Source organism: Bufo gargarizans, chromosome 2, assembly GCF_014858855.1.
Source record: "Bufo gargarizans isolate SCDJY-AF-19 chromosome 2, ASM1485885v1, whole genome shotgun sequence".
Classification (NCBI taxonomy): domain Eukaryota; kingdom Metazoa; phylum Chordata; class Amphibia; order Anura; family Bufonidae; genus Bufo; species Bufo gargarizans.
The window spans coordinates 261,360,490-261,372,780 of record NC_058081.1 but is presented as its reverse complement, the minus strand read 5'-3'; the positions used below and the strand labels follow the sequence as shown (position 1 = coordinate 261,372,780).

The 12,291-nt window shown below is 42.3% G+C and overlaps 1 protein-coding gene across 1 annotated transcript in view; it reads left to right on the top strand.

Moving 5' to 3' along the window:
• Positions 1–12,291, top strand: part of MAPK11 (mitogen-activated protein kinase 11) — a 36,914-nt gene that overhangs the window by 19,318 nt on the left and 5,305 nt on the right. Inside the window, exons 5-8 of the mRNA XM_044280255.1 lie at positions 4,652–4,681; positions 5,570–5,617; positions 11,231–11,345; positions 11,720–11,791. Coding sequence (XP_044136190.1) covers positions 4,652–4,681; positions 5,570–5,617; positions 11,231–11,345; positions 11,720–11,791 — 265 coding nt within the window. The remainder of the gene's footprint in view (positions 1–4,651; positions 4,682–5,569; positions 5,618–11,230; positions 11,346–11,719; positions 11,792–12,291) is intronic.

The following is a 12,291-nucleotide window of genomic DNA, read 5'->3' as shown; positions in this document are numbered from 1 at the left end:
CCTGCAAGCTGGAACTTAACCTTTTAAAGGGCTTGTGCCATCATTAAATGTTATATTCCTTGTATAGATCATAAAAAGTAAGCCATGTTGTGAAATGACTATTATCCATGACCTGTGGGGGGTAAAGCAGAGATGTGCTCTTGCAATATAGTCAATGTTCCTGCAACACTTGGAGGAAATGCTAGTGCAACTAAACCGCCCATTCTACAGTGTACTATTGTCTTATGACTTAATATCCATATGGATATATTTGCACAGTTGGATCCCGTGTGTATATAAATGCGTTTTCAGGCTCCCGGCCTCTTTCCTTATTTTTCATGCACACCACTTTTATATTCTTTTATTTCTCTTCATTTTCTCCAGGAGAACGCTGTAGAGATTATATCCGCTGAGTTACCCTTTTAGTATTTACCCATGTACAAATACAAAGCTAGTTAAAGGGAACCTGTCACCGGGACTTTGTGTATAGAGCTGGGGACATGGGTTGCTAGATGGCCACTAGCACATCCGCAATACCCAGTCCCCAAAGCTCTGTGTGCTTTTATTGTGGGAAAAAAACCGATTCGATACATATGCAAATTAGCCTGAGAGGAGTCCTGTCCCTGACTCGTCTCACCTACAGGACTCATCTCAGGTAATTTGCATATGTATCAAATCGTTTTTTTTACACAATAAAAGCACACAGAGCTATGGGGACTGGGTATTGCGGATGTGCTAGCGGCCATCTAGCAACCCATGTCCCCAGCTCTATACACAAAGTCCCGGTGACAGGTTCCCTTTAAATGTAGGTTCATTTTGGTGACTTTTTCAGACCATATTACTAGAATTTAAAGGCAAAGTACACCACAAGTAATGTTCTGTACAGTACTAAAAATGCTTGCCAGAAGATCAGAATGGTGGAGTGTGATTTTGACGCTCATCCATTTCCAGCATGAAGACTCTGCGGGGGTCTGAGTTAGAATACTCTACCAATGAGACTTGTTAGGGATTGTTCACATCTGTGTTGGAGCAACCGTCACAGACTGCACGCAGAACCTTTTTGTCAAGTTAAAAAGCAGGCTCCTGAACGGTACTGAACGCACCCCATTATAGTCAGTGGTGTCTGTTTAATTGTGTGCCAAATCCGCATTTAAGTGTTTTTTGTGTTTATGCTCCTGTAACTGAGCAGAACAATGGAAATTGCTAGCGCTGATGTGAACCTGGCCTTATTAAAAGAACATTTTTGGTGTGGATTTGGAATAATAGAATTATCATATGTACGGTATACAAATGCCTGGCTAATACCGGTATTCATTTTCATCCTAATCTGCTGACATCTTGTAGACTGTAATTTGCAGCAGTGTTTTATAAAATAGCCTGTAGTGGTCTGACAGATTTATTTCTCTTGTAATAAGGCCATTTTACCAAGCGCTAGCAGCGTGTCCCACTAAGCTAATGATGTATGCTTGCCTGCTCCCTGCTGCTCTGATATGCCATCTTCAGGTCTCCGCACTGTTTTCTTCCAGTGCTGCATGGACATGGTCATATGCTACTCTGCAGCCGGTGATGTGCTGCTTTTGGTCATGTCATCACTGAAGCCATTCATTGACTGCAGCAGAGCATGTGACCATGCCCATGCAGCACCAGAATAAGGCCGAATGCACATGGCTGTTTTTTTCACGGGCGTGAGCTGTCCGTGGAACCGCGGCCTGGATTCCTGCTGAGAGCAGGAGCGCACGGCGTCATTGGTTGCAAAAATGGCCGTGTGCATTCGGCCTAAAACTGTGCGGGGACCAGAAGATGGTGACACCGGGGGCAGGGAACAGTTAAGTATGAATTGTTAGCTTAGTGGGGCAGGCTGCTGGCACTTGGTAAAAGGGCATTATTACCGGAGAACCCTTTTAAAGAATGGGAATCTCTCTACTGCCTTTCATATTGTTAGTACTGGGTATCTACCACAACTAAAAGGAACTATATCAGTACTTACATGGGTTGTCTGATGTATTAAAGTCTCAGACAACCCCTACAATAGCTTAAAATAAAATGTACACACCCATTAGTCCAGTGGTATTTTCTGTGGCTCTGGTCCGGTACCCCCGCTGCTCTTTGTTTACAAACAGCGCAGTGACCACTGCAGCCAGTAGAGCACTGAGGACAGTGATTGGCTGCAGCAGTCAGTTGCCACATCACTTCTGTATATGGCACTGCCACTTCTAAATATGTCCTATAATGTGTGTTCTTATTCTTACTCTTTGCAAAATGTCGTCCAGGTTCTAGGTACCTTTTTAATTTTGTCATTGAAAGTGCATAAAAAAACGCTTCAGAAATGTCATTCTTCTTAATGCGACTGTCGAGTCAGGAGCTCACAAATGATATGCAAGTTAGTACTGATATTCAGGGCTGGCATTTATTTTCCTCATGCTTGCTGCTTGGGGGCATTTAAAGGGACTCTGTCAACAACGAAACACCCCACACACTAGAGTAAGTGGTGTGCAGTGTCAATGATGCAGAGTTCAGTTATGTCATTTTTGTCTTCTTACTCACCTGATGCTGTGCTACAACAAACTAGCAGTAAAATACATTGAGAGGACTCCCGTGCTCAGGCACATAATGGAGAAGACTCGAGGAGTAGTCCTCTCAATGCATTTTACTGTTGGTTTGTGGAAGCACAGTTTTGCAATGCAAGTGAGTATGAAATAAAAAAATTACAGATTCAGATTCAGTATCACTGACACTATAGACCGCTTGCGCTAGTTTTGGGGGGTAATTTGGAGCTGACAGGTTCCCTTTAAGCTGATCACCATCAGGGCCAAGCTGAGATCTGTGACTACAGTGCCTACAGGGAGTGTGAAGTAGTCTTAATCACACTTTCTGTATCATCATTGATGAGCGCCTTCTCTGTGCGAATGAGGCTGTTGTATCCATAGTACATAGTGTTTACTACTATATCACGGGTCCCTGTGGCAGTCACGTTTAAAACACAAATTAAGGACCGAAATGTATAAGTTGTTTTTGGCTTGCCTGCTTAAGGGTCCATTCACACGTCTGCAATTTAGTTCCGCATTTTGCGGAACGGAATTGCGGACCTATTCATTTCTATGGAGCAGAACGACGTGCTGCCCGGACACGGAATTGCAGACCCGCACTTCCGGGTCCGCAATTCCATTCCCGAAAAAAAATAGAACATGTCCTATTCTTGTCCGCAATTGCGATCAAGAACAGGCATATTCTATTTAGTGCCGGCAATGTGCGGTCCGCAAAATGCGGAACGCAAATTGCCGCTGTCCGTGTTCTGTGGATCCGCAAAACACGTTGCGGACGTGTGAATAGACCCTAATAAAAAAAGGCATTTGGTGTGGACTGTGGAGTTCTTTTTACCTTTTTTTCTTACTAATGAGCTATCCTTTCTCAAACAGCTGATCGGTGGGCGTCTCGAATCTCTGACACCCGCCGATCACATGCTGATGACCTATCTAAAGCTAAAGTGAGAGCTGATCTGTGACCACAGTTTAGCTACGGTGCTTACAGGGACTATGAGGTATTCTAAAAAATACCTTCTGTCTGATTGGTTTAGTATACTACTCTGCCCCTCCCCGCTGCAGCGCTACTCATTTGATTGCCTACTATGTACAAACACAATTCTTTTTTAATACATGCATTTTATGTTTGTTAAACTATCTGAAAGGTTTTAAAGAGGACCTGCGGCCAGTTTTGTTTTTGTAAAAGCAATACCTCATACTGTAGACCAGGTTCAGGAGATGCCATCCTGCTATCTTTTATTTCGTGTTGCGCTGCTATGCGTCTCGTTCGATTTTGGCACCTAATATACTAATTACTAACATCGGTGCAGAGAGTAGGAGACTTCCGCTCTTCTCAGTGGGTGTCTCCTTCTCCCTGGCTGTGAGGCTGTCCAATGGCTATGGACCCCTTCGCAGCCAGGACGAAGATGAGCTGTTCTCGTGAGATTTGGTAAATCTCGTAAGAACACGCCATGTAAGTGAGCATATTACTAGCTGTATTTTGTTACATTACCTGTTCTTACAAGTTTTGGTAAATTTCACAAGAATAGCTCGTCTTCTCCCTGGCTCCTCCTCCCTGTACCGATGCTAGTAATTAACATATTAGGCACCAAAACCAAATGGGGGCATAGTGGCGCAAAGGAGGAGCGGATCATCAAAGATAGCAGGATGGCATCTCCTGAACCTGGACTACGAGGTATTGCTTTTACAAAAAAAAAAAACAGGGCGACAGGTTCTCTTTGAGGTCTGTAAAGAAAAATGCGATACCTAGATCACTGATTTGGGGGGGAAAAAATCTCTGACCACAAAAACGCCACACACAAGATATGGATATGTTCCTGTAGACTAAGTGTTTTGTTGGAAAAAAAAAAAACACTAAAAACAATCACTCAACTGAAGCTCAGTATATGACTCCGGTCCTATGTAGGCCCATTCAACAAATGGAGTTGAAACCTAACTTTTAAAGAGAACTCCCTCCCATATAATGTACAGTTCTAACTTCTCTTCTGATACCTGAAACCAGACAACTGTACTGTACAGTTTGATTTCCCTTCAGTGTTATGGAAATTAACAAAGTAACGCTCGGCATAAAAACATTATGTATATCAGACTGTGACAATTGATGCATAACAGTTTTTAATTTGTTTCCATAGTACATCCACTCGGCAGGAATTATCCACAGGGTAAGTCAATTAGACATCCTTTCTGAAAATTAGAGGAAAGATAAACAGGCTTGTCCAAACGTCCTGGAATTGTACATGGCTCCTCTGTGCACTGCTTTGCACATTGGAACATTGTTGGATTCCATCTGGCAGTAGAATTTTTTTTATTTTTTTTTAAGGGAATCTGGGAATCTGTCAGCAGTTCTAACCATGTTAAACTGTTGACAGAACTAGGTAGGTGCTGGGGAGAGCGGTAGAAACATTCCTTCTATGGAGCTTATATCAGGAGTAGTATGTTTAACTTCTATTCTGCCAGGTTTGCATGAGACCAGCAGGTGGAGCTTCACTTTGAATTACTCTGCTCTCTACATTTCACAGCCCCTCCCCTATGCTCTGAGCGGTGGCTATAGTGGACTCCTGGTTGGATGCTACAGCTGTCACTCAGAGCAGAGGGGAAGGGCTGTGAAGCAGATCAATGCAAAGAACAGATTGCCGTTCACATGGAAGCGCCACCTTCTGTGTATTTCTCAAAAGGCATTCACCTCCCCAGCCCCCATCTACTGCTGACAGTAGTTTAGTATGGACAAAACTGCTGACAGAACCCATTTAGAAAAGGATCTGTTACCTCTTCTAACGTGTTTTTGTAACTACCGTATTTTTCGGTTTATAAGACGCTTTTTTTTAATACAGACCTAGCAGAAATAATAGAGGAACGGCACAACATAGTCATAATAAAAAATCCTAGAGAATGGTCATTTACTGTTAAATACTATTTACTAAAACAGACATGTCAGGAAAGGTTACAGGTCCTCTTTAAGCATCAAGCCATTTGTATATATTCTCATGTATGATTATCGCCTCTTGTAATAACATTATATTTATAGCGGTTTACTTTTTACTACATTTTAGGACTTGAAACCCAGCAATTTAGCTGTAAATGAAGATTGTGAATTAAGAGTAAGTATCCTTCCCATACACTGCCTGCTGTAGAAATCTTTAACCGGGACCTTTCCCCACAAAATGCTGTGCAATCTGCAGGCAGCATGTTATAGAAAAGGAGAAGCTGTGCAGATTGAGGATGCCTGGTATATATCAAACTGCGACCCTCCAGCTGTTGCAAAACTACAACTCCCAGCATGCCCGAACAGCCTACAGGTATCAGCCTACTGAAGGGCATTGTGGGAGTTGTAGTTTTACAACAGCTGGAGGGCCGCAGTTTGAGGATGCCTGATATATACAGTGGATATAAAAAGTATACACACCCCTGTTAAAATGTCAGGTTTTTGTGCTGTAAAAAAATTAGACAAAGATAAATCCTTTCAGAACTTTTTCCACCTTTTTTAATGTGACCTATAAACTGTACCACTCAATTGAAAAGCAAACTGAAATCTTTTAGGTGGAGGGAAGAAAACAAAAAATAAAATAATGTGGTTGCATAAATGTGCACACCCTCTAACTGGGGATGTAGCTGTGTTCAGAATTAAGCAATCACATTTAAAATCATGTTAAATAGGAGTCAGCATACACCTGCCATCATTTAACCAGCTCAGGACCGCCGCACGCAGGATTGCGTCTTTGCGGCGGCCCTGTTATTCCTCCTGGATGCGCCGGGGCGTCATCTCGCGAGACGCGGGATTTCCTGTGAACGTGCGCACATAGGCGCGTGCGTTCACATGAAGTGCAGGTAAACTAGCTGATCTACAGCCTGCCAGCGGCGATAGTTCGCTGGCAGGCTGTAGATGCGATTTTTTTTTTTTTTTTTTTTTTTTTTTTTTTTTTCTTAACCCCTAAAAGGTATATTAGACGCTGTTTTGATAACAGCGTCTAATATACCTGCTACCTGGTCCTCTGGTGGTCCCTTTTGCTTGGATCGACCACCAGAAGACACAGGCAGCTCTGTAAAGTAGCACCAAACACCACTACACTACACCCCCCCCTGTCACTTATTAACCCCCTGATCACCCCATATAGACTCCCTGGTCACCCCCCTGTCATTGATCACCCCCCTGTAAGGCTCCATTCAGACGTCCATATGTGTTTTGCAGATCCGATCCATGGATCCGCGGATCCTCAAAACACATACGGACGTCTGAATGGAGCCTTAGAGGGGGGTGATCACCCCATATAGACTCCCTGATTGCCCCCCCCGTCATTGATCACCCCCCTGTAAGGCTCCATTCAGACTCCGTATGTGTTTTACGGATCCATGGATCGGAACCGCAAAAGACATACGGACCTCTGAATGGAGCCTTACAGGGGGGGGTGATCACCCCATATAGACTCCCTGATCACCCCCCTGTCATTGATCACCCCCCTATAAAGCTCCATTCAGACGGAATCCAAATGCGTAAACATTTTTAGACATTTATATTTTAGACTCATTCTCGCGCTTTAGGGCCCCTAAAATGCCAGGGCAGTATAAATACCCCACATGTGACCCCATTTCGGAAAGAAGACACCCCAAGGTATTCACTGAGGGGCATATTGAGTCCATGAAAGATTGAACTTTTTGTCCCAAGTTAGCGGAAAGGGAGACTTTGTGAGAAAAAAAAATATCAATTTCCGCTAACTTGTGCCAAAAAAATGAAATCTTCTATGAACTCGCCATGCCCCTTATTGAATACCTTGGCGTGTCTTCTTTCCAAAATGGGGTGGTCACATGTGGGGTATTTATACTGCCCTGGCATTTTAGGGGCCCTAAAGCGTGAGAAGAAGTCTGGGATCCAAATGTCTAAAAATGCCCTCCTAAAAGGAATTTGGGCCCCTTTGCGCATCTAGGCTGCAAAAAAGTGTCACATGTAGTATCGCTGTACTCAGGAGAAGTAGGGCAATGTGTTTTGGGGTGTCTTTTTACATATACCCATGCTGGGTGAGAGAAATCTCTCTATAATGACAACTTTGTATAAAAAAATGGGAAAAGTTGACTTTTAGAGAGATATTTCTCACCCAGCATGGGTATATATAAAAATACACCCCAAAACACATTGCCCTACTTCTTCCGAGTACGGCGATACCACATGTGTGACACTTTTTTGCAGCGTAGGTGGGCAAAGGGGCCAACATTCTAAAGAGCACCTTCAGGATTTCACAGGGCATTTTTAACACATTTGGATTTCAAACTACTTCTCACGCATTAGGGCCCCTAAAATGCCAGGGCAGTATAACTACCCCACAAGTGACCCCCTTTTGGAAAGAAGACACCCTAAGGTATTTTATTTCAATATTTTTTCTTCCCTCTACCTAAAAGATTTCAGTTTGTTTTTCAATTGAGTTGTACAGTTTATAGGTCACATTAAAGGTGGAAAAAGTTCTGAAATGATTTTTCTCATTTTTTTACATCACAGAAACCTGACATTTTAACAAGGGTGTGTAGACTTTTTATATCCACTGTATATACATTTCATTATTATTTTATGGGGAAAAGATTTAATAAAACTTGTAATTTATAAGTTTACTTCTCTGTTCTTTCTGACTTCAGTTATAGCTCTGTGTAAGGCCTCATGCACACGACAGTATTTTTTCACTGTCCGCAAAACGGGGTTCCGTTGGTCCGTGATCCGTGACCGTTTTTTCGTCCGTGGGTCTTCCTTGTTTTTTGGAGGATCCACGGACATGAAAAATGAAAAAAAAATCTAAGTCAAGTTTGCCATTGAAATGATAGGAAAAAACGGACACGGATCACGGACACGGATGACAATCTTGTGTGCATCCGTGATTTTCACGGACCCATTGACTTGAATGGGTCCGTGAACCGTTGGCCGTGAAAAAAATAGGACAGGTCATATTTTTTTCACGGCCAGGAAACGGATCACGGATGCGGCTGCCAAACAGTGCAGTTTCCGATTTTTCCACGGACCCATTGAAAGTCAATGGGTCCGCAAAAAAAAAACGGAAAACGGCACAACGGCCACGGATGCACACAACGGTCGTGTGCATGAGGCCTTAGTGTGTATACATAGATAGCTGTCAGTCACTGATAGTTGTACACAGTGGAGGCATAATCGGTGATTGATGGCATTCTCTGTGTAAGATTGTATACATAGCTGTACACAGGGGTGATGTTAGTAATTGATAGCATTCTCTGTGTAAGGGCTCATTCAGACAGCCGTATGCTGTCCGCAAAAATGTGGATCCGTTTTTTTGCAGACAGTTCAGCATGTCCGCAAAAAAACGGTTTGTATTTGTTTGCATTTTTGCTGATCCATAGACTTCAATAGGGCCATGTCCTGAATTTCACTGACAAATATAGGACATGTTTAATTTTTTTGCGGAGCCGTGCAATGGAAGGGCCCCATAAAAGTGAATGGGACAGCATCTAATACGCAAAAAAACTGATCCACATTTTTGCGGACAGCATACGGCCATCTGAATGACAGCTATCGATGTATATAGGGCTCAGTCACTGATAGTTCTACAAGGAGAAGGTTATATCAGTGATTGACAGCTATCTCTGTATACACACTTACACAGAGAATGCTATCAATCACTGATAACACCTTTCTTTTGTACAGCTATTAGTGACTGACAGCTATCTATGTATGCACACTTAGGACTCATGCACACAAACGTATTTTCTTTCCGTGTCCGTTTGTTTTTTTTTTTTGTTTTTTTTTGCGGGCCATATGCGGAACCATTAATTTCAATGGGTCTGCAAAAAAAAAAAGGAACGTACGTGTGCATTCCGTTTCCGTATGGCCGTATTTCCGTTCTGCAAAAAAATAGAACATGTGCTATTAGTACTGTTCTATTAGGGGCCAGTTCCGTTCCGCAAAATACAAAATGCACACTGACATCATCCGTATTTTTCGCGGATCCGTTTTTTGCGGACTGCAAAATACATCCGGTCGTTTGCATGAGCCCTTACACAGAGAATGCTATCAATCACTGATAGTTGAACACAAGAAAGGTGTTATCAGTGATTGATAGCATTCTCTGTATAAGTATATATACATACTGCACAAATTGGTCATAAAATGTGATCTGATCTTCATCTAAGTCACAACAATAGACAAACGCAGTCTGCTTAAACTAATAACACACACAGAATTAAATGTTACCATGTTTTTATTGAACACACCATGTAAACATTCACAGTGGAGGTGCATCTCTCAATGAGATGAGATTGGAGGTGTTGGTTACAGCTTCCCTGCCCTATAAAAAACGCACACCAGTTCTGGGTTTGCTTTTTACAAGAAGCATTGACTGATGTGAATGATGCCTCACGCAAAAGAGCTCTCACAAGACCTACGATTAAGAATTGTTGACTTGCACAAAGCTGGAAAGGGTTATAAAAGTATCTCCAAAAGCCTTGCTGTTCATCAGTCCGCGGTAAGACAAATTGTCTATAAATGGAGAAAGTTCAGCACTGCTGCTAGGAGTGGCCGCCCTGTAAAGATGACTGCAAGAGCACAGCACAGACTGCTCAATGAGGTGAAAAAGAATCATAGAGTGTCAGCTAAAGACTTACAAAAGTCTCTAGCATATGCTAACATCCCTGTTAGCGAATCTACGATACATAAAACACTAAACAAGAATGGATTTCATTGGAGGATACCACAGAGGAAGCCACTGCTATCCAAAAAAAAACATTGCTGCGTGCTTACAGTTTGCACAAGAGCACCTGGATGTTCCATAGCAGTACTGGCAAAATATTCTGTGGACAGATGAAACCAAAGTTGAGTTGTTTGGAAGAAACACACAACACTGTGTGTGGAGAAAAAGAGGCACAGCACACCAACATCAAAACCTCATCCCAACTGTGAAGTATGGTGGTGGGGGCATCATGGTTTGGGGCTGCTTTGCTGTGTCGGGGCCTGGACGGATTGCTATCTTCGAAGGAAAAATGAATTCCCAAGTTTATCAAGACATTTTGCAGGAGAACTTAAGGCCATCTGTCCACCAGCTGAAGCTCAACAGAAGATGGGTGTTGCAACAGGACAACGACCCAAAACATAGGAGTAAATCGACAACAGAATGGCTTAAACAGAAGAAAATACACCTTCTGGAGTGGCCCAGTCAGAGTCCTGACCTCAACCGGATTGAGATGCTGTGGCATGACCGCAAGAAAGCGATTCACACCAGACATCCCAAGAATATTGCTGAACTGAAACAGTTCTGTAAAGAGGAATGGTCAAGAATTACTCCTGACCGTTGTGCACGTCTGATCTGCAACTACAGGAAAACATTTGGTTGAAGTTATTGTGTGTTATTAGTTTAAGCAGACTGTGATTGTCTATTGTTGTGACTTAGATGAAGATCAGATCACATTTTATGACCAATTTGTGCAGAAATCCATATCATTCCAAAGGGTTCACAAACTTTTTCTTGCAACTGTAGATAGGTGTCAGTCACTGATAGCTGGTCCTAAGTATAAAAAAGGAGAGGGTTAAATGTACATATATAGTTTTGTTGAAAATGTAAAACTTGTACTATCAATTTGTTCAGCATCTTCTGCTCTATAACATGCCATCTGCACATTGAACTGCATTTTGTGTTGATGGGTCCTCTTTAAGACATCTTGTTAATGATATGAGTCAAAAATAGCTAATGGCTTTTTTCTTCTTCCTGCAGATTTTAGATTTTGGGCTGGCAAGACAGACAGATGATGAAATGACTGGATATGTAGCAACCAGATGGTATCGAGCGCCAGAGATAATGTTAAATTGGATGCACTACAACCAAACAGGTAGTGGAAAAAGATACAATATCAATTGGATTGCTCTTGATCAAGCAATTGTTATATTTTTTATCATAAACTGAAATAGGTATTGTTATCAGCCATTCATAGGTGTTACAGGGACAGCATAGCCCACTCATATGTTTCTATAACCCTAGCACTTATGAAGGCAGCATGCAACAGATATGCCGGTCTAAACCATGAACCACTTTAACCCCTAAAGAACCTTGTGTATGATTACCCCTGAGTCTTTAAACAGTGGCCTATCATCTGTTTGACCTCTACAGATTAAACTTTTACCACAGGTCAAAAACAAAAATTTGTTTTTTAATAATATCTTTTATGTGCTTTTTCTATTTATTCTTTTTGTTTTTTAATTTCAGTTGACATTTGGTCAGTTGGATGCATTATGGCAGAGCTGTTGAAAGGCAAAGCTCTTTTTCCAGGAAACGACTGTATCCTTCTATTACGGTTGATAGGTCATCAGTATCAGATCGGTGGGGGTCCAACACCCGGGATGCCCAAAAATCAGCTGTTTGAGAGAGCACAATCGCAGTAGAGCCGTGACCTTCTCTAACCTCACCAGAGCAGAATAATGGAAAATGTGCCGCACATGTGAACCGACCTTTAAAAAGGGGTTATCCCATAATTAATGTAAAAAATGAAAATCTGACGACTTAAACATAACTATCGCTAACAAAGCCAGAACCAGCTCTGTACCTCACATGCAGAGATCTCACTATTTATTGCTCCAATTGCTCTACTAGAATTATGTCAAACTGGCAGCTCAGGGGCGTGTCCATTCTGCTGCAGCTCAGGGGCGTGTCCTTTCTGCTACAGCTCTCTCCCTATCACAGTTCAGGAAGCAGCAGAAAGATGGAACTGGTGAGGACAGAGAAAGAAGAAAAAGAACAAACAGCAGGTGGCGTTATACAGATATACATTTTATTAAATA